Source organism: Malurus melanocephalus, unplaced genomic scaffold (genome assembly GCF_030028575.1).
Source record: "Malurus melanocephalus ecotype Western Australia unplaced genomic scaffold, MMel_1.1 scaffold_962, whole genome shotgun sequence".
Lineage (NCBI taxonomy): Eukaryota > Metazoa > Chordata > Aves > Passeriformes > Maluridae > Malurus > Malurus melanocephalus.
The window spans coordinates 26,658-46,671 of record NW_026624194.1 but is presented as its reverse complement, the minus strand read 5'-3'; the positions used below and the strand labels follow the sequence as shown (position 1 = coordinate 46,671).

The window sequence follows — 20,014 nt, the reverse complement described above, 5'->3', positions numbered from 1 at the left end:
GCCAGCCAGCTTTTACCCCAGTGGCCAGCTCTGCCTGTCCACTYGTGCTGCCCACAGCGTGACAAGGGCAGAGGGAGCCTAGTTAGGGCAAGACAAACCGAGCTCACACATTCCTTGCTTGAAAGGGCAAAAAATTCATGCAGGCAGTGGAGCAAGAGGTCAGTATGTGGAGGGGCGAGGGCAGGGTGGTAGAAGGACGAGCTGTCTTCAGCCCTGGTTGGAGACAATGGGGCGGCTGATGGTGCTGTTCGTTGTCATGGCTGAGAGCTCCCATCTGTAACACACCAAGAGGATGCACTGAGAGGAAGCACAAACAGAGCCCAGTACCAAGGGTCTGGGCAGCACCCAGGGGCTGGAGCACCTTGAGCACAGGGAGCACCCACAGAGTGACCTCTCAGCAAGGCACACCATACCTGATGTCGTGGGGAAGGCAGGACTGGTCCAGGCTGTACTGAATCACTGCGAGCTTACACAGCGTCTTCAGACTGGGGCCTGTGGAAAGAAGGCAGTATATCCACAGCATGAACATCATGGAGACTCCACATCATGCAATCAGTGCCACAGGAAACATGGCACAGCACCCCAGCCACCCCTCTGAGGGACAAGGCAGAATGCACACCAGGGACAGGCTGGGGTGCTTTCTGTGCTCCCACAACAGGTYTGCATGTAGGAGTGCACAAAGCACGGCTGCACTGCTGGCTGCTCTGCCCTAAGCCAAGGACACTGGTCAGACACATCTGTCTGGCTCTGGGACAAAGTAGGGCCCAGCAGGGCCTGCCYACAGGGCACCTTGTGGCAAGAGGTACAGGCTGGACAGGAAGGGCTCACGTACTGAAGTCGAGGATGTAGAGATCTGAGTGATCCATGAGGTCGAATTCATCACCCATTCCCTCCTCTGGAGATGGGCTGCAGAAACCAAGYACAGTGTGTCAGTCAGTGCCAAAACAATTATACACCAGTGACTTGCCCCAGTGTCACTTGTCTCCCCACCTTTGAGCCACCAAGCTTTGCACTCATGGGACATGAGGCAGTACCTGCCCTCCCAGGTCCCCASAGCTCACTGCTGGCAGAGACCTGTTGCTGATGGGACCCATCTGTCCGGATACAGGCAAGAGCCCCTTTAATTCCGCCTCGTGTGCTTACCCCACCACAATCTAATCTCACATCCACGTCACAGGAAACCCAAGACCATCCCTTATCTATCAAAGGAAAGCCAGGAGGCACCATGTCTGTGGTTTTAATCACCAAAAGGCAAGTATCAGGGTAAGCCTGGAGTTCAAGACCAGGCAACCCCCTGCAACTCCCAGGCAGGAGGGTGCAGGATTTGCCTTTGCCGGCCAGAGCCCAGCAGAACTGTTTATTCCAGCTGCAAAACAACTCAGCCTGCACTCAGTGACAGCCCCTATTCCCTCACCAGAGCCAAGCATTTCTAAGCCTCATCAGGGAAAACACAGTCTCAAGCCAAATCTGTATCAGAATCTCTTCAGCTAAACTCTGTTTTATGGCATTCCTTCTCCCCCTCCTTCTTCCACGTGGATGGTTTCTGCATGCTGMAGTGCTGGTGGGTTTGGGAGGAAAACACACTAGGGCCACAACTGTGACATGGCAATGGGGTCCCTTAAACGGGACACAAGTGATGGATTACTCCTGGCCACACTGAGGGACCATAGCGGGGCAAAAAGACCAGGCTCTGGGCAGGACTGCCAAATAAACAAAGCTTTTGGCTGCCACAGGAGCAAGCAGCCTGTAGAAGAGCCTCTTCAGCAGCCACAGGATGTGTGAATCCTGGAAGGGCAGGCAGCACACAAAGGGGGTTTGCCTGCCCATCCCCCAGTGCCATTCCTTAGAAAGCTGAGCCTATCCGGCTCATCCTCTGCGAATCCCGGCTGGATGGCCCGTGCTGYGCGACCCCTCCCCCTCCCCAGCCAGGGAGCACAGGTCAGGAGGCAGACCGCTGGGAGTTCTCCATTACAACGACTTCCTGGAAAACTTCTTATCTCGCCAGGCAGCTCCAGARTACACCTGATAACTGTTACAGGAAGCCAGCACGGGCCCACCCCCACCTCCCATTTCCCCAGCCTGCAAGACCCTCCCTCCCTCCAGGCTGCATTCCTGGCTGCCAGCAGCTCTTCCTAGCCCACACTACTGCTGATGAAGGTGCCTGTATTGGGGTTGAGCCYGACTTAAGAAACAAACTGAATTCTTAAGTGGTTCAGTGGAGAAGGCAAGGCACTGCTGCATTATTGCCTGGCAAGGGTGGACCAAACTCCATAAAGCTGCTGTCAAATTTGTTATGGTTTGATAAAATTTCCTAGGAGTGGTCAATGCTTAACACTGGAGTTCAGCTGCTGATGTAACACGGATCTACACACAGCACAGCATCTGGGACCACTCAAAGCTCCCATAAAACCCTACCAAGCTATACTGAGCAGCAGCCAGTATGACTTGAGGAGACTGGATAAACTAAGCACTTCTGCATACCTCACCTGCACTAAGCACTGCCTCACAGTCACACTGACATCCTACAACTAAGCTACAACATTCTACATCCCCCCAGAACCCCTGGAACCTGAAGACCCTTCACCCCATTACACACTGGTATSGTCAGGCCATTAGCAGAACCTGTCCTGCTTGGTCCTCTGCCCCAGCCTGGCTTCAGAAGCATCCTCAAAAAAATTGCTGCCAGGATCCCAGAGAAAGCCCCAAAGCTTTCCAAAACATGTGGAAGCTGAAACAATTTAAGACGCCTCTGCAAGGTACTGGCAAGCAGGACTGTGCTCCAGAGCTSCAATTTGTCATTCCAAACAATATAGAGTGTGTCCTGGTGATAGGCCACTTCCTTTCTTTTAGCAGCTGCTAAGGCTCTTGGCCACATCCAGCTGCCCTGCACCCTGACAGTATCACTTCCAGTGTTTGACAGCTAAATCCATAACACCAGGTCCCTGTTGTGAATGGAAATGTTGCTAAGGAACACTGGCACAGAAGGCAACGTTGTCTTGTCATGTGTGTAGGCTCCTCAACCAGCTCCCAGCTGAGCTGACATCCCACTGCAGCTTGGCAGCAGAACCCACACTTGCCAACAGAAGAAAGCAGCTCTGGTGGGAGAAGCAGGGCAGCATGTAGGCGAAGATAAGTCAGCCTGAGGTCTGCTCTAGCACAGCAGGCTGATATGTGTCCTTCTGACAGCAGGATCTCCTCCCTTATCCCCATCACCTCTTCCACAGAAAGCTTGAGCACTGCACAACTCCTCGTGAACAGCCTGTCACACCCTCTTGTCTCTGCATGTACAAGATGGTTTGTCACMGGATGCTTTACAAGCTTACATGACACCTCCAGTCCCTTCCACGGCCTTTTTCCAGARGAGCCCTGATGTACATGATTACTTACACTTGTCAGGTAGACTGACATTTGCCATGTGYCTCTGAAGTCCATCTGATAGAGCAGTGGGTCAGAGCGTGAAGGGACAATGTGCTGAAAAGAGCAACAAAGCCTCTTGCAGAGCCACTTCACACAACTCACCTGGTGCCTCCAAAAAGGATGATTTTGTCCCCCACTCTGCAGCAGCACTGCCGGCGGCGAGGACATGGCCCTTTGCCCTTGGGTTCAATCTTCCTCCAAGAAAGAGAAACTGATGGGAGAAAACGAGTGCACCAGATTGTCACAGGAAACTGGCCAACACCAGCTATAAGCAGGTTATGAATTTAAACAGATCACAGAAAAGCCATGGGCCAGCTATGGCTCCCCCTTGACCTCCTCACTACTGGCTGAATGATGCACTTCTATGAGGTTGTTACTGGAGTACCACTTAGCTGCCAGTCATAGTYCTGGAGCTCTGCCTGCTGAGACAGGACTTGCAGGTCACATCACAGAATGGACCTTAAAGATCATCTGCCATGGGCAGGGACACCTTGCACTAAACCAGGTTGCTCARGGTCCCATCAAGGCCTTTCACTCGCAAAGCCTGAGCACCAGGACCCAYGGGCTGCCACRGCAGTGGGTYTGACATCGCAGGGAGCTGCACGGSGCAGAGCTGCAGGARCAGRCAGGCAGSCTCCCTTCCCCAGAACCTGCTGCGKTTGGGATCCGGAGGAGGGACACGMAGGAACCAGCTCCATCTGCTGGCAGGCTGCGATCGCAGAGCAACCTGGCAGAGGTGCATCAGCTGCTGGGACAGCTCGGCTGCGAGAGGAGGGAATGGGGAACTGAACCAGGTGGAGACAGCAGCCTTTGTTCTTGTTGCTCTCTGTGGCAGGGATGCTGGGGAGTGACAATGCACAGGACTGAAACCTTCAGGAGCTCTGACTCTGGCTCACAGATCAGCTTGGGGAGCAGCAGGTTGGCTGCTTTTAGGTAACTCCCCTATGCAAAGCAATTAGGAAACAAAATCAGTCTAAGGACTATGAAAAATGCCTGAGGACCCTAAAACAGCTCACAGCTGACTGATACTCAGATTACCAGCTGAAGAACTACCCCTTCAGCTGCATAGTTTGAGCTGGTACCAGTATGTGGTGATCCTGCGGCTCAAGTGCAATGGTTTCCCCAGCTATAGTCTCTCCCTCCCCTAACCCTATTGCTTCCCCATAATTTCTCTTCTGCCAGTACTTYTGCATATTTAAGAACAAGACAATTTTTTTTTTCAATTAAATACATCTTTCAGCAATACCTCCTTTCCTGCTTTCTAACTGAGATTTGGAAACATCCTAAGGATGAACAAGTTGCTGTYAGAAGAGCCATTCCCCTCCAAGCAGTACTCCTTGAACAGCATATTCCTCTGAGCACTCACATGTCTAAGGGCCTGSAGCACTATCACTGCAACACGGTTAAAGCATAAATACCTGGATTGAATTTCCAGAGGTCATGGAAGTGTCTGTTCAGGCGTGCATTGTAGCCACCAAATACGTAGAGTTCCCCRTTGTAGCTGACTGTGGGGAGTAAGACAGACATCAGCAGGTCCCTGACACAACATCAAACACAAASAAAAGTGGTCCTGGCTGTCCACCTCTGCTTACACTGTGGTGTGAAAGGCTTTTTGATGGGCAGCAGCTTTCCACAGAAACTGAGATTTGTGCACCCCTCGCTAACCCACAGCACCACCCACAGACCCTTCACCCCTTCCAAGGCAGGCAGAAATTTCCATCCTCCACACTCACAGGCTGAATGGCTCCGCCGGCCCTCTGGAAGCACAGGAGTGGGAGGGGAGTCCAGCCAGGAGTTGGTTTCTGTATCAAATACTTTGATGCGGTTACAGTAGATCTCGTTGTTGGAGTGAAATGGCCCAAAACGATCAGCTCTGCCACCAAACACGTACATCTTGGTTCCAATGATGGTAGCTGAATGGAAGTCTCTCCAGCGAGCTGGAGTACCCTGAAAGACAGAGTAAAAAAACAAAGATAAAAAAATGCAGATTACCCAGGGAAATAACATCTTGATGGGAAAATTGGGTGGYTGCCTTCTCCTGGAGAACTTCCCATCCTGCAGATCCCAGCCACAACAGCCAGGAGCTGTGAGACAAGTGTGGGCAGCAACCCCAGAGAACATCAGAAGCAAAACTTCCTCCACAAAACAGAGCGAAAAGCAGACACTGACCTTGGCAGAGATTAAGGTCCACGTCATGTTTGTGGTGTCCAATTTATGGATATCATTTGAAAAGCAGTCAGCCTGCAAGACAGACAAACAGCTTGGTCACAAAAGGACTGAGAAGCCWGTTCACATCTGGACCCAGAAAGGATGCCATCCGACAGATGTGGAACATCCCTTTGGAGTCAGTAATTCCTAAGATATAAAGTGCTTGCTCAGGTAGCACCTATCACTTAAAAAGACAAAGGCAGAACCATTTCTTCTCAAAGGTGTCCTGACCCTTCCTGCAGCTTTCCCATTTATTTGATGCTCAGTTCCTCCCCCAAAGGTTGCCCTGCACACAATATTTTCATGGCAGAAACCTGTCTCCTCTCCACATAGCAGCACCAGCAGGACAGTCAAACTGGCTCTGCTAAGGCCACCTCAAGAGATGCAGAAGCTAAGATTACTTCTGGGAAGCTGAACATCCAGCAGCCAATACACTCCAGGTTCTGAGGTCCCACAAAACCCATCTGCAGCTGGCTGCCTGGAAGAGACTCAATTCACACAAACAAAGTGGACTCCTGCTCTTCTAGGCAAGGCAGAGAGCATCAAAACAGCTAGAGGTTTATTTGGTCTTGGCTAAAAACAGGACACATCTGAACTGGTCCTGCTGCTGTAATCAATATCATGGAYTTGGCATGCTATCATCCTCAGAAAAGAGAGAATAACCCAAAGACTGCTGTAACAGAGCCCAGCTTTCTTCCAAACAAACAGATGTGACTTTGCACAGCTTTTCTGGAGACTGGTGGTAGGCTGAAATTATATTTACCCCCTTCTTAAGATCAGATCATAAGGATTTGCTCAAAAGAGTATTAGGCATGCTGACAGCTATTGCAGGATGAACTTTGGCTCAAGGTATTCTTAATGTGAAGGCAACCAAGTGTTTGCTGGAGGGGATCAGCAAGATGTCAGAGCAGGGAGACACTACAGGGAACATGCACCAGACTAGGACAAAACCTCACAACATTGCAGAAAGTGAGCATTTCTGAGCCAAATTAAAACAAATGTGGATATATATATATATATGTATTTATTTATTTAAAATGTTGTGTATTTATCTATCTACATTTGGCTAAGAAATGAGCCAGAAAAAAAATATATACAAAAATATTTGTATTTTCACTTCTATATAGTAAATTTGCTTGGTGAAAATTTAAAAAAAAATCCACCACTTTTTCTTATTTGCTTTTCCAACCATCCTCTCCACAAAGCAATTAGCATAACCTGGGTACTAATGCCATAACTTTGCCAAGTTACAAGATGACAGTGACTATGAAATACAAATACGCCCCCGTGTCCTGCTTCTATCAGTGTCCTGGGTATCAACACCCTCTTTCCCAAGGGCTCACCAATTAACAGTTACAGACACTACTCACCAGCTGTTCATAGCCTCCAAAGATAAACATGCTCTTTGCCAGGACACAAGCTGAGTGCCCATCTCTTGCCCCTGGGACCATTCCAGACACCTTTGGCGTGAACCACTTGTGCGTGTCTGAAACAAAACAAGAGGCAGTGCTGAGAAAACACAGTAGGTGTTGGGGTGGGACAGCTCTATTACTGCTGTTCTTAATTTCTAAGGCAGAAATCATTCTGTCTCACACAGCACTCGCTCTGCCAGAGAAGCTGTAAGCTTCTTTGGGCAAGGCTACCTGCCTGAGCCTCCACAGAAGGACACAGTGACAGAAGTCTCAGCCTCTGGGCATGGCCACTGCCTGCCTGACCTGATAAAGAGCCCACATTTTAAGCATGAGTAGCACAGCACTGCTTGAGCCAYGTTATTTTTACTGAATCTCTTGCAAACTGCACTTGGGAGTCACTTATCAACTCTGCAGTCACAGTTTCAATTACAATGAAGCAATAATGCTATATGGCTCAACTGACCTTATGGTGCAGAGATGCTCAGTAACTGAGCATGACTGAGGAAAAACAGCTCCCAAAGCCAGATAGAAATCACTTTACCAAAGCTCTCCATGTTGGCTGTGGTGCACATCCCCACTTCAGCAGTGCAGCCCTCCCTGTCTCATCTGCTCTGCTTGCTACATTCTCATCCCCTCTTCCTCACTTTGCACCCTTCACAATGCTCCCCCTGAGCCTGCACCAGCCAGATTCAGCCCCTCAGCCTGCACACTCCAGGCTTGATTTAGAAGGTGACTTAAAATCCAGCCAGAGCTGCTCTCCATGCCAGGGCAACCCAGAGCCAAGCCAGCRACCGACTGCCAAGCGCAAACAGGCACCTGCCCCAAGAGCTCAGAGAGGCACAGATAAGCCTCAAGGCTGCAGRAGACATTCCTCCCACCCTCCCTAACTGCTGCTGGCTGCCAAACGYGGTGCTTATTTCAGAACATCGTAAAACTGGAGCCAAAGCATGAGGATGACTCCTCTGAACTTGGCCTGCGGGCACAACTGTCCACCTATGCTCCATCTGGCACCACACAAAGGGTCTTGCAAGGTCAGAAGAATCCCTGSGGAGCCTCTAGTGAGACAGCTCAGGGATATTAAGTTGCTTTTCTTCCTGGGGCTGCTTCCAAACTCAGTCACACTGTATCAGCRACAGCTCACCCAAATGCAACATGTTAAATTAGAGATGGAAAAGACCTCAATTTGTGATCTGCTCAGTACCCCAGGGACAAAACTGCACTCAGACTTTACTTAGCCTGATGTGACTCCTCCARTGGAACTTACACGACAGACATGGGACTGTGCCTGCCAGCCTTACTTTCCAGGAATGACAGGGYTGTGTGTACAGACAGCTGCAGAGGGTTTGGACAAGGACTTTCTGTTAATTTTCAGTTAATGCTAAAGTGCTGGAGCTGCCAGGGACATTAGGCAGGTCCCACTACAATGCCCCTGTGCAGGCAGTTTTACTGGTGGGTTCTCAGCTGCGGTGTCAGGGGAAGGGRGAAACCCTATGCCCCAAGCCATAAGGTATTTCCTGGCAAAGAACAGACCCCTTGATCAAGCACCAGAGCAAGCAGCYTCCTTGCAAGTCCAGCAAGACAGTTACTGGCCAGTATTTAGATGGACTTGCCTCCAGAATCCAGACATACTCCTTTTCTTTCCTGACACTTGTGTCCATGCAGCTCCTGATGGTGCCTTTTCTCCAGAGGTGCTCCARCAGTGCTATGGAGAAGCCAACCAAAAGGCTCAAGGAATTTATTTTTCAGATTTATCTAACTTGACTCATGTCTTCCCTTATTTTGCCAACCTGCCCCTAACTATCTCTGTGTTTTCTTCCTCACTCTCCTTCATACTTTCAGAAAGGACCACACTAGAGAGGAACCACCAATCCTCAAGAGCCCAGCCCCTTCCTGMTGCAACCTTCAGCCACAATTAAGGAATCATACATCACACAGAGAGAACACTTCAGTTGTAGTTATTATCAGAGAGAGCACACAAAGTTGATAGAAAAATTAAAACCATTGTGACTATTAGACAAGATCAGCAATCTTTGTTCAAAGGCTCTCACAGGATTCAAGTATGCAGACACAATGGCCACCCTGCTCCTCTTTTAAAACTGCTAAAATAGACAGCGACACCATTTCCTCCAGACTGTCACTGAGKGCCACAAAAACAAGTTGGGGAGCAGTGTGAAGTGTAGAGAGAAAGTCTGATCAAGAACAGTTGTATCAAGGAAGAGTGAGAAGCTGGAACTTACTGACATCAAAAGCGTAGAGCACATTGCAGGCTCCCTCCGTGTCGTTGCGACCACCCCAAATGTAGACAATGTCATCGATGAGCACCGCTGAGTGCCCATACCTCATGTAGGGCACCTCYCTCACGTGGTCTCGGCTGTTTGTCCACACTGGAGGCAACTTGATCCAGCGCAGAGACACTGGAAACACAAGTTTGAGCCCATGTCAAATGCTAAGCCTGCTAAATTGCTCACAGTTCATAACCCATCCCGCGCGGTGCTTTTTACCACCCCCGTGACAAGGTGCAGAAGCAGTCGAGTAAACAAGAGAAAGCTGTGTCTGGCCTTGAGTAGTAGCTAGTTAAGAAATACAGAAGGAAGTCCTCTGGAAGACCAGAGGACAAAAACAGGCTCTGTTCTTCAACAATTCAGTGAAAAGGTTTCCACTCTGGCTCATCCAAGACGGTGAGTGAAGACACAGCACACACACAAAAAAATTGGGAAAGAACAAAAGAACAAGTGTGGAGGTGACAATGAATGCAGACACTACTTCAAGCTAGAGAGATTGTTGAAGATACTCAAAGCTGGAAGAATGGGCAGCACAGGAATAATTCACTGCAATGACATGCAAGGAACACCTGAAGGCATCGCCTGGACTTGCAGAAGCACAGTTTAAGTAAAGCAACCCAGTAGTTTTGCAGGAACAGGGTYTGTTTGCTTCTGTTTTGTTTTCCAAGCTGTATGTGAGGCAGCTGTCTGTCTCCTTTATCCCCATCCATACCCAAGTTCTCCCTGCTAACCTTGTATTACTGAGTTCCTTGTGATTACAGATTTCTGCTCCTGCAGCCTGTGTGCCATGTCCAGCAGCAGCCAGAACAGTCAACAGGTATTACAGGGTTTACTGACAATGCAAGAGCTACAGCAAGTGTTACACAGCCATTACATAACAGGAGCAGTCACCTCCCTCTGCCTCACATACAGCCTCCAGGTTTGTTTTCTACATGGAGCTGATATAAAATATAGCAAAAACCAGTCTGCAGGTCCTCTGAAACACTAACACAGGGCAAGGGGAAAGTCAGGCATCTCAAAAGGTGAGCATCTACCCCACAGGCAGACAGGATATGGAGGAAACACATTGAATGCTAAAGTGAAGCTAGACTGGATGCTTCCTACCTAAAACACAGTCTTCATCTTTGCAAGACTGAAAAAAGATCATTCAAAATCTGGTATCATGGCTTTAGCACTGGCACCTGACAATGCTAGCTGAGCAATGGCTTGGGAAGCCACTGTCACCTCCCATGTGGTGGCTGCAGCATTCTGACATCTTAATAATCTGGGAGTGGTAAGAAGGAAAGGCARCACAAGAGCATTCCTTTGGGCATGGTCATTATGCTTCCCCAGAAGCGTGGTGGCCTACTTGGCACGTTCTGCAACATTCAACTGCGTTGAGTGTGAAAGCCCTGTCCCTCTGGACAGAGGTGACTGCTACTGTTCACAGGATCCTGAGCTACACCCCGCTCTACACTGCGAGCAGTCACCTTGGCAGCCCTCTGTAACCAATGTTTTTATCCTTGCTGCACGTCAGTCTTGAAGGAGTGGATTCACTGCATCTTACAGACAAACTAGGTTTGTCTAAATGTGGGTGTTAACAGAGCATTCAGCATGATGTGCAGTCTCCTAAACTGGTCACTGGTCACTTCTGTTCTTGGCTCTGTTTAGCTGGACCCACCCAAGCATCAGTGCCRTTTTTCAACCACCTGTCTAATTACAGGGAAATGCTTTCATGGACCAGCTCAGTAACCTCTTTAGTTCAAAGAACACTCAGTCAAGAAATATAGCCTCTGACAGCTCAACCATGGTTCCAACTCAGCCTCAGGTACTGGCTACCCTACACAAATGGCTCCAGTTGCAGATGCTCTTCTAAGCTATGTTATGAATCTGCAAGATAGCTGCTACCAAAATGGGAAGGCCTCCCTCCTAGCCACATGCCTCTACTGACTCCATCGTGCTGGCACCAGTTGTCAGAGGCCCCCAGGGAAACAGCTCAGATGTCTACACCTGTGGTCCTGAGTGCTCTGGTTCCCACCCTACTCCTTCCACACTATGGGCATCTGAGCATGGACACGCTGCAAACTGGAGGGGGGACCTGAGCCAGCTCAATATCACTGCTTTGCACCTGGCTGAGCTTGTGTTCACAGAGAACAAGGACAAACCAAGCCATTGGCTACTTCAGYGAGTCCTTATCTTAGCAGTCTGCTGAACTACAGCCCATCTGTGTCCCTCCCCTGAAGCTGAAAATGCMGAGCTGCACAAAGAAAGAGGCTCCCATCTACTCTATTTGGAAATTACAGTTGGACAGCATATTACAGAATATAACATGTCAAGCAGCAGCATGCAAGAAAAGCAAAAACCGAGCCCAGCAAGCCAAGTGCTTTGTGCCCCAAAAGGCCACGTTTACCTGCGTTGAAAACGTGGACGTCGATCTGCCGCAGGGTCTCATAGTCCTCTCCGGAGCAGTAGCCACCAAAGGAATAGACCTTGTGCCCGACAGCCACGGCCGCGTGGTTCACCCTCCGTGGCCCACCTTCCAAGTGCACTGCCCACCGTAGCATTCCTCCCTGCAAGCCAGGCGGTCTTCAGGGCCCCCGGTGCCACAGCCACATGCTTCCGAGGCCACCGCAATGTCACCTGGCTCTGCAACACAGACACAAAGCCAAAACAACSTCATCCATCTCACAGGTCTTCCTAGAATGCCAGCTGCAAAGGTTACCTTGCTGTATCCTCATTYGTCTGCCTCCCAAATGGGAACAGTTTTACATTCCTCTTGGGAAGGGGACACAGGGGAGGAAGCAGAGATGCCCTTGCAYACAAAACCCCTCAGGGTGGCTGCACAGGCAGCCCCAGCCAAAAACYGTGGGCGAAGGCCGTGCCCTGGCCATGCACACATCATGTACATGTCACAACCATTTGTCTGCATGAATGGGAACACAGAGCACGAGCCAACGGTGAAGGTGAAAAGAACACACCCAGAGGGAAGAGCGTGCTCTTCGGATCAGTTCTGAGAAACAATAGAGGAAAATACTAAAACAAAATACCCATCAAAAAACCTCCCAAGGACCACCCCTGCAGAAAGCAAACAACTGCCCAYTGTGGGGGTGGGTGATAATGATGCCTTAGGATTTTTAGTTTCTATATTTTCATGTGTCTGTATTCTTGTATTTCTCTAGTACAACACTAAAACTACAATTCTTGCATCTTTAGACAAAACAATCCCTCCTTGAGCCTGAATCCAAGGACACCTCACTGCCTCAGAGCCCCAAAATATGTAAACAACAGTGAGTTGGGGGGGGGAGCAAGTTTGGAAGATCACTGGAGAATTAAGGCCCAATATGTTAATAAGGCAGAACTTATAAAAGATGAAGATCTCGTGACTCGGGGTCCATTTTTGGGTGTAGCCTCAGGAGGAGGCTTTTGTCTGCCCTAATGTACCAGTAGGCTTGTTAGGCCTGGATTAAAGTTGTCTGTTCTCATTCTCTTAGGTTTGTCTGGCCTCTGTTCAGATTAGCCTGGTTGATAAGGCATCAATAACATTGGCATTTGGACTCATTGATCTGAGCCCTAGGGATCAATCTAATTAGACACAAGAGAGCAGAAACTCCCTAATCTTGGTAGAAAGCTCTTTGCTAATGCTCAGAAAAGGTCTTTTCTTCCCACAGCAAATCCTGGCATCACTATGAAAATTCTGTAATATCCTATCTCGTTAAGCAACTGCTATCCTCCACTCCTCAAACAGATGGTTTAGATCATATCTTAGAGAAGTCAACACAGCTGATTCTTGCAGAGATTCTCCTTTGGATCTAAGAATCTGCAGCACAGTCTTAGCCCGGGTACTTCTGAAACAACAGGTCAGTTTGATTTTTAACATTTTTCTCCCAGCTGAAAAAGAGCCATTAGATGAGATGTCAATGTTTCAGACAGCATAAATAAAATAGTATTTTTTTTTTTATTTCTTGGTTCTAGATTATTGAAAGATGCAGTCAGCATACTCCTACACCACACYCAGTTTTAGCATTTGCAGAATCCAAAGAAATTTGGGGATGCCTTTGAACAAGGATTAAATTCCCACACGTAAAATTCCTACACTCCGTCCTTTTTCTTTTTGGAAAGTAGTGAATTTTGGCAAGGAGGGCTTCCCTCCTGTTTCAGGTTTCTGAAGTAGCCGGAGGGCAGCAAGAAGGGCACTGCCATGCTGCTCTGSTCCAGYTGGCCACCCCCAGCCCTTCAATCAGGTGGAATCACTGCTCACACCCAGATCCACCACCAGCCTGACCACCCCAGTGCCTGGTCCACCCACACACTCCCATTTTATCCCCACCTGCAGGAAGAATAAGAGATGCYACCAACGGGGAGCTCCTGGCATGAAGCAGAGCTTATGCTTCCAGCTTCATCCYCTGACTCCACAGACACTTCAAAACCATTCAGTAAGCAGTCACCTCGTTCCAGAATTTCCAAATGTCATCACAATTTGAGTAGCTTCTTTTTAACATTTTTCCTAAACCAAACTGCAGTAATACAGGAAGTCACAGGAAGCTTTGCTCCAGCAAGGGTGCTCCAGAAGGACCCAGGAACAGCCCCCATCTTCTACAGTCAATGATTCCATTTCAGATCTAGCAGGTTTGAGATTTTTTTCCTTAAGCATCTATTTTTTTCTTTAAGCCAGGCAGCACTCTTGTGTAAGCCCTCTGCAAAGCTACAGAACAGATGAGTTTCCATGGAGCCCACCAAAGCCTTCCAAGCTATTTTGAAGGCTTCGCACATCTAAATCTGTTTCCTGCCTCAGTCACAAGTTATTCCTGAAAAATCTAAACGATGTTTTCCTCATAATCTCCTCTTGCTGAAGTGATTCTGTAAAAGACTCCTCAAGGAGCTTAACTGGTCTTTATCACCAGMATTGATATTTTCAACAGCCTTCAGACTGAGCCAAATCCAGGAGGGCCAAGAGGATGAATCTTCCAAGTTCTCTGCTTGGTTCCTCCTGAGGTAGAGGAGCACAGCTGCTTGGCATGGCAGGCAGGGGTTGTATCAAGGCCCCTACCTTTTTTTTTTTTTTTTGTCAGAAAGGTGGGAAAACTCTTCCTCACCCTTGGGAGTGCACTTGAGTCAGGTACAAGGATGCTGTTCCTGTCACAGGGGCTGGCCACCCTGCCCCAGCAGTTCCACCATTCTGATCAGAAGGCAGCTCCAAGGGTTTAATCTGCTCCACTGAAAGACAGCAGCTCCAGGCTGAAACCCTGGCACTGCAAGAAAGACCCCAAGGTTGAAGAAATAATGCTGAAATGCTGTTTTCTACAATTACTGGGAAAGTTTTTCCCCAAATGAGAGCTTCCCAGGTGACTGGCAGGTCTGGAGCGGTGGCGAGGGCAATGGGATGGAAGTTGGCTGCGCTTCGCCTTGGCTCTGTCCGGGGATACCCCTTCAGAGCAAACACAGAGCTCTGCCAACACGGCCTCCTGCTGCCCCTCCTCAGAGCCAAGAAAAGCAAACACTCATCGAACACTTCACAAAGAGAGAATGACCAGAAGTGTGAAGTAATCTTTACAGGGTCGTATTTTAAAAGGCATGGGAAAACACAGGATTTAACAAGCTGTCACAGTGTTTCCAAACCAAGTGTTTTTCGCTACACTGTAATAAAAGCAACCGTGCAAACTCCCATCATCTTCCTCTTCTGCCAGTGGGCACAATCCTATCCTGAAACCACCACAACGTCTTCCTGCCATCACCAACCACTTGTTTGCCCCGTTTCAGAGACACAGAGGCCTGGCCTCCCCATCCCCCTACACAGCCCTATCTCTTGAGGATGCCTCCCCCACTGCTCCCCATGCTTTCTGTGCCCAGCTCCAGATTCTCCTCTCCTGCCTTATTTGCAATTGGTTCATTACACCGGTCTCTCCCAAAGCATTTTCCTCCTCCAAGCCCCCTCTGTGGACTATCTGGAAATATGAGTTAGACACATATTTTGAGAAAAAGCTATTTTCTGTCCTACAGCTATGGACACTGTTAAATTCCATTTCAAATTTGATTTCCAATGATAATTTATATKATATAAATGAGGACAGAAATAAACCACTTTTCAACCTCATTCCTATGAGGATTTCTAAGTAGGAGAAGTGCACTTGACATTAAACTATGCCTTAGATTTCTTTAAAGATCACACAGGACACAGCCAAGGAGAGAGGGAAACAGCAAAATTGTTAAGAAACAATTTGCTAACAATTTCCTCCAACTGTACAATATCAGATTACACAAAATGCATTCTGTGGTTTCTCATTTAGGACACCAGCAACAGTGATGTAGGCTRTAAAACACAAAAATATTGATAAGACAGAGGCAAATTGTATTAGAGAACTGGGAGRGCACTGCAGGATGTGACACACATAATCATAGACTCGCAGATTCTGCTCAAGGCACTGCTTGCTTCCACTGACTCATGTTAGCTCCTCACTCCCCCTCCCAAAACCAAACAAATTTCTTATTTCCAACCATGCAATCTTCACACTCCCCATTTCCCTGTCCACTATGATCTATCCAGAGATACAGTCAAGCACAGAGGATGCAGAGAAATTTTGAAACCCTGACAGGTCCTGTCATTAACTGCCAGGAATAAGAACATTTCTGAAAACAAGGATATGCTTCACCTACAGTTGAAATACCTGATGCTGATGGAAATTAAGTGAGCACAGCAGTGAGTTGTTCCACTGCCACAAAGCACCTGGAGCATTTCGCTGCTAACCCAGGGAACAATCATCAGATTTAGCTGAGCTCTGCACTCTTTGACCATAGCACCTATGGGTAGCACTCCTTAACCTGTGGTTGTGGTGGTGTGTGAAGAGGCATTTAAAGCCTAAAACCACCTTCATCCCAACTCTTCCAGCTTACACCTAACAAGAACCTAYCAACACAGCATATGGACATCTGAGATCAACAAAAGTATCACTCAATAACCTCTCACTAGTGTATCTTCCAAAACCATTGTGAAGACTTGAGCGCAGTGGCATAGATAGGAAAAACCACCCTAAAATAACAAAAAAACAAAGCAGTAATCATAAGTTTTAGGCAGATTTTTCACCTGTTTGTTCTATTGGCTTTAGACTTACTATTTGCAATCCCTACAATTACTAATGAAAATACTTCAAGATAGAAAATTACTGAGCATCTCCAAGAACAGCAGCCAGGTGATAATCTTAAAACAAACCCATATATCCTTGGATCCACTTCTTTGCACGAAGTGAGCTCACCATGCTCTCTTGATCCTCTGTGCACAGAAGAAAACCTAGAGCCATTTCTAAAAGCTGCACAGATGAGCCCTGCTGCAGCCAATTCCCAAAGCAAGGGGGAGAAATCCAGCAGCAAGTGGCCTGGATTTTCAAGGACTSGTTCTGTCACCCCCAGAATTACAACAGCACCCCCAGAAGAGCAGCCTACCCTGCAAAGCTGCTCCAGAGAKCAAATCCTACCGTGTGGCTGCCTCAGCCCCGTCTCCCAAAAGACACCAGCCACAAGGTTTAGTAACCCTTAAAATAGCCCAGCCAGTTCACAGCAGTCCATATAGACAGTTCTATTTCAAGCACATCCAACATACTGTTAGAGATAACATGAGAACAACCCGCTTTCTTCACTTGTGCTTGACATTTATCTAATGCTTGGAGTATTTGTGCTAAGGCAGCGTGAAACTGCAAGCTTGCACATTCAACAGCTTGGGCACTCACAATGCAATTCCAGCCCCAGTAAACTAGACGGTGCTAGAACAGCCCTTGAGTTCGTGAACTGAGGCTGCTCTGGAAGCTCATGTTAGCCATGGGAATCACAGTCCACACTGCTCAGGCAGAAATCAATTCCAGTGCCTCACCATCTCCTTATCTTTCACCAAATATTTTGCCCACTGCTGACTTAATTTTGCCTAAAGCCTAGCTGAGACTCTGCACCTCCTGAGCTGATTCCTATTCTTCACCTTGTCTCCCAAACCCCAACTTCTCTATGCAGTGTGCCTAAGCTTTGGAGACATTGCTTGACCCCCTTTTTCCCACCAGGAATTTGTCTCAGCCTGTCAATCTGTTTTACCCCTAGAAGGGAAGCAGGCTCAGGAAAGATGAGCTGACAGCCAGAGGGGCATTTCTTGCTTTACACAGGGCTGCATCAGTTTCTTCCTCTGCCCCTCTGCTGCACTGACAATGATGCTCAGGCAGAGTGGTTGGCTTGGCCACACACAGGGCAGGCTCACAGGTGCCAGCCTTGCCTTTGCCTGGCACACTGGGCTGCGGAGGACCAGGCACACAGGATGAATGTGTGTGAATTCACATGAATGGATGAGAGAAACAATGGTCTGAAAGCACATGAGGCTGCAGGGATGGAGAGAGCAGGTGCAGTGGAGGTCCTGCTGGGGCAAGGGGCAGGAAGGCAGCTCCCTGACACAGACCTGCCAGGGAGGATAGGGATGCATGGGSTCACAGAATCCTATAAGGATGGAGAACACCATCAAGCTCACCGAGTCCAGCCATTAAGCCAACACTGKCAGGCCCACCACCAACCCATGTCCTCAAAGTGCCACATCTACAGGTTTTTTTTTAACACTTCCAGGGATGGTGATTCTATCATTTCCCTGGGCAGCCTGTTCCCGTGCCTGACCACCCTCACCGTGAAGAATTTTTKCTTAACATCCAATCTAAGCCTTTCCTGGCGAAGCTTGAAGCCATTTCATCTTGACCTGTATGTCGCTTTTAACCTGGGAGAAGAGGCCGACCCGCACCTGGCAACAACCTCCTTTCAGGCAGTTGCAGCGATAAGGGCTCCCCTGAGCTTCATTTTCTCCAGGTTGGACACCTCCAGGCTGAGCTCCCTCAGCCGCTCCYCGCAGGATTTAMTGCCTGGACCCTTCAGCAGCTCCTCTGCTCAGCTCTGGACACGCTCCGGCACCGTTGGCCGCCCCTCCCCGCCCGAGCCCCGTGCGCCCACCCGCGGGCCCGGCTGAGGGCTGAGGGCACCGGGCAAGGCGGCGGCCCCGCRCCCCCGGCCCTCACGGAGGGGCTCGGCGGTGCCTCCCGGCCTCACCCTCCCGCAGCCCCGGCACAGCCCYGGCAYRGCCCCGCCGGCTCCCCCCGCTCCTGAGGCCCCGGCCCCAGCCGCAGCTCCGTACCTGTACCCGTACAAGGAGCCCCGACAGTCCCGCTCCGACAGCCGCTCCCACCGCTCCCTGGGACTTGTAGTGCGGCGCGGCTCCGCCCGGGTCCGCGGGCGCCCCCCGCGTCGGGGCGGCGCGGCCCCAACAGGCCCTTCCGTGGGTACCGGGCCCCGGCCCCCCTCAGGGGCGGCTCCCTGCGTTCCCCGCCCCGCCCGGGCCCGGCCCCGGCGCGCTGTTCCGGCCCCGGCCCAGACCGAGATGGCGACGCTCGATGGCGACGCTCGATAGCACCGCCCGCCGCGCCCGGGAGCCGCCTCGGGACTACAACACCCACAGTGCCCCGCGGCGGCCGCGGCGGTTCCGGGCGGCGGCGGCGGCACCTCCTCGGCGCCGCGCCCGGTGCATGGCGGTGGTGCGGAGCATGGGACCCGAGCGCGTCTGTCCCCGGGAGCCCGGGCCGCCCGAGGGCCCTGACGGCGCGGCGGGCTGGAGCGGCGATGAGGAGGACGAGGAGGAGGAAGAGGAGGAAGGTGGCGGATACTTGTACCAGCCGCTGAGCCAGGAACCGGAGCAGGGCCTCGGCGACGCGGGCCCCGGCCTGCAGGAGCGGCTGCAGGTACCGCCCAGCGCCTCGCCCCGGGCCGGGGYTGGGGACACCCGCGGTGCCGACCCCCGCTGCCCGCCTTTCTCCGCAGATGATGAGGCTGCACCTGCCCGACCCGCCGGTGGACAGCGAGGACGAGAATGAGGACGGGGCAGCGGGAGGCGCCRCGGCTCAGAGCAGCCACAGCTCCATCCCCATGGATGCAGGTAACCGCGTCTCCGGCAGGACCCTCCCGGGGYTCCGCCGCGGTCTCACGGCCTCTCTGTCCCCAGAGCATGTGGAGCTGGTGAAGAGGACGATGGCCAGCGTGAAGCTGCCCACCCTGGGCATCCCTGCCTGGGCCAGCCAGATCTCGGAGGAACAGTGGAAGGACGTGGTGCAGCGCACGCTGCAGGCCCGGCAGAGCCTCGGCGGCCCCCGGCCGCAGTGGAATTGAGRGCTGAGCTGCGGCACAGGGGCTGCAAACCCCGGCCCTCCCTCCACCCTGGAAGCACCCACTGCCTCCGAGCCCGGTGCTGACAGGACTTGCCAGTATCGACCTTCCAGTTTGTCCCACTGACATTGTCTGGTTTTCCTTCCCACTCCTTTTTCTTCGTTCTGGCTGGTATGTAAGTCAATGTGATGACATTGTGTTGGCTTCCTCTTCCTCGGAGGAGGCAGATTGGTTTCCATGCCTGTGTGCACGTAGGGTGATGGGGCTTGCCTGGCTTTGCCCAGATTCCCTCAGGACAAAACTGGACTTGTCCCCATGCTGACAGTACCAGAGAAGTCACTCTCCAGGCTAGGGCCCCTCCTCCCAGGCCAGGGTCTGTGTGTTGGAATATTGGAGGCAGAGCRAGATGTGTCATTCCAAGAGATTGGTTTTATTTAGTTCTGTACATACAGGGACATCTGTACAAAATCCAACACTTTCATACTATGTAATGCTCTACTGAAAATAAAGTACACCATATGTACATATGAACTGTAAGCAGCTTAATACTTG

At 50.4% G+C, this 20,014-nt stretch overlaps 2 protein-coding genes across 2 annotated transcripts; one reads left to right on the top strand and one right to left on the bottom strand.

Annotated features, from left to right (window-relative positions):
• Window positions 1–114: 114 nt before the first annotated feature.
• KLHDC3 (kelch domain containing 3) lies at window positions 115–18,635 on the bottom strand. Its single transcript, XM_057386410.1, has 11 exons — window positions 18,441–18,635; window positions 11,709–11,944; window positions 9,275–9,451; window positions 6,996–7,111; window positions 5,587–5,658; window positions 5,151–5,364; window positions 4,836–4,922; window positions 3,520–3,628; window positions 833–906; window positions 414–492; window positions 115–274 (listed from the first exon to the last, which is right to left on the bottom strand). Exons 2-11 carry the CDS (start codon window positions 11,860–11,862, stop codon window positions 208–210), a joined length of 1,149 nt encoding a protein of 382 aa, XP_057242393.1. The 5' UTR covers window positions 11,863–11,944; window positions 18,441–18,635; the 3' UTR covers window positions 115–207.
• A 46-nt stretch (window positions 18,636–18,681) lies between these two features.
• MEA1 (male-enhanced antigen 1) lies at window positions 18,682–19,993 on the top strand. Its single transcript, XM_057386412.1, has 3 exons — window positions 18,682–19,041; window positions 19,121–19,235; window positions 19,302–19,993. The coding sequence occupies exons 1-3, from the start codon at window positions 18,697–18,699 to the stop codon at window positions 19,463–19,465; spliced, it is 624 nt and encodes a 207-aa protein (XP_057242395.1). The 5' UTR covers window positions 18,682–18,696; the 3' UTR covers window positions 19,466–19,993.
• Window positions 19,994–20,014: the final 21 nt, after the last annotated feature.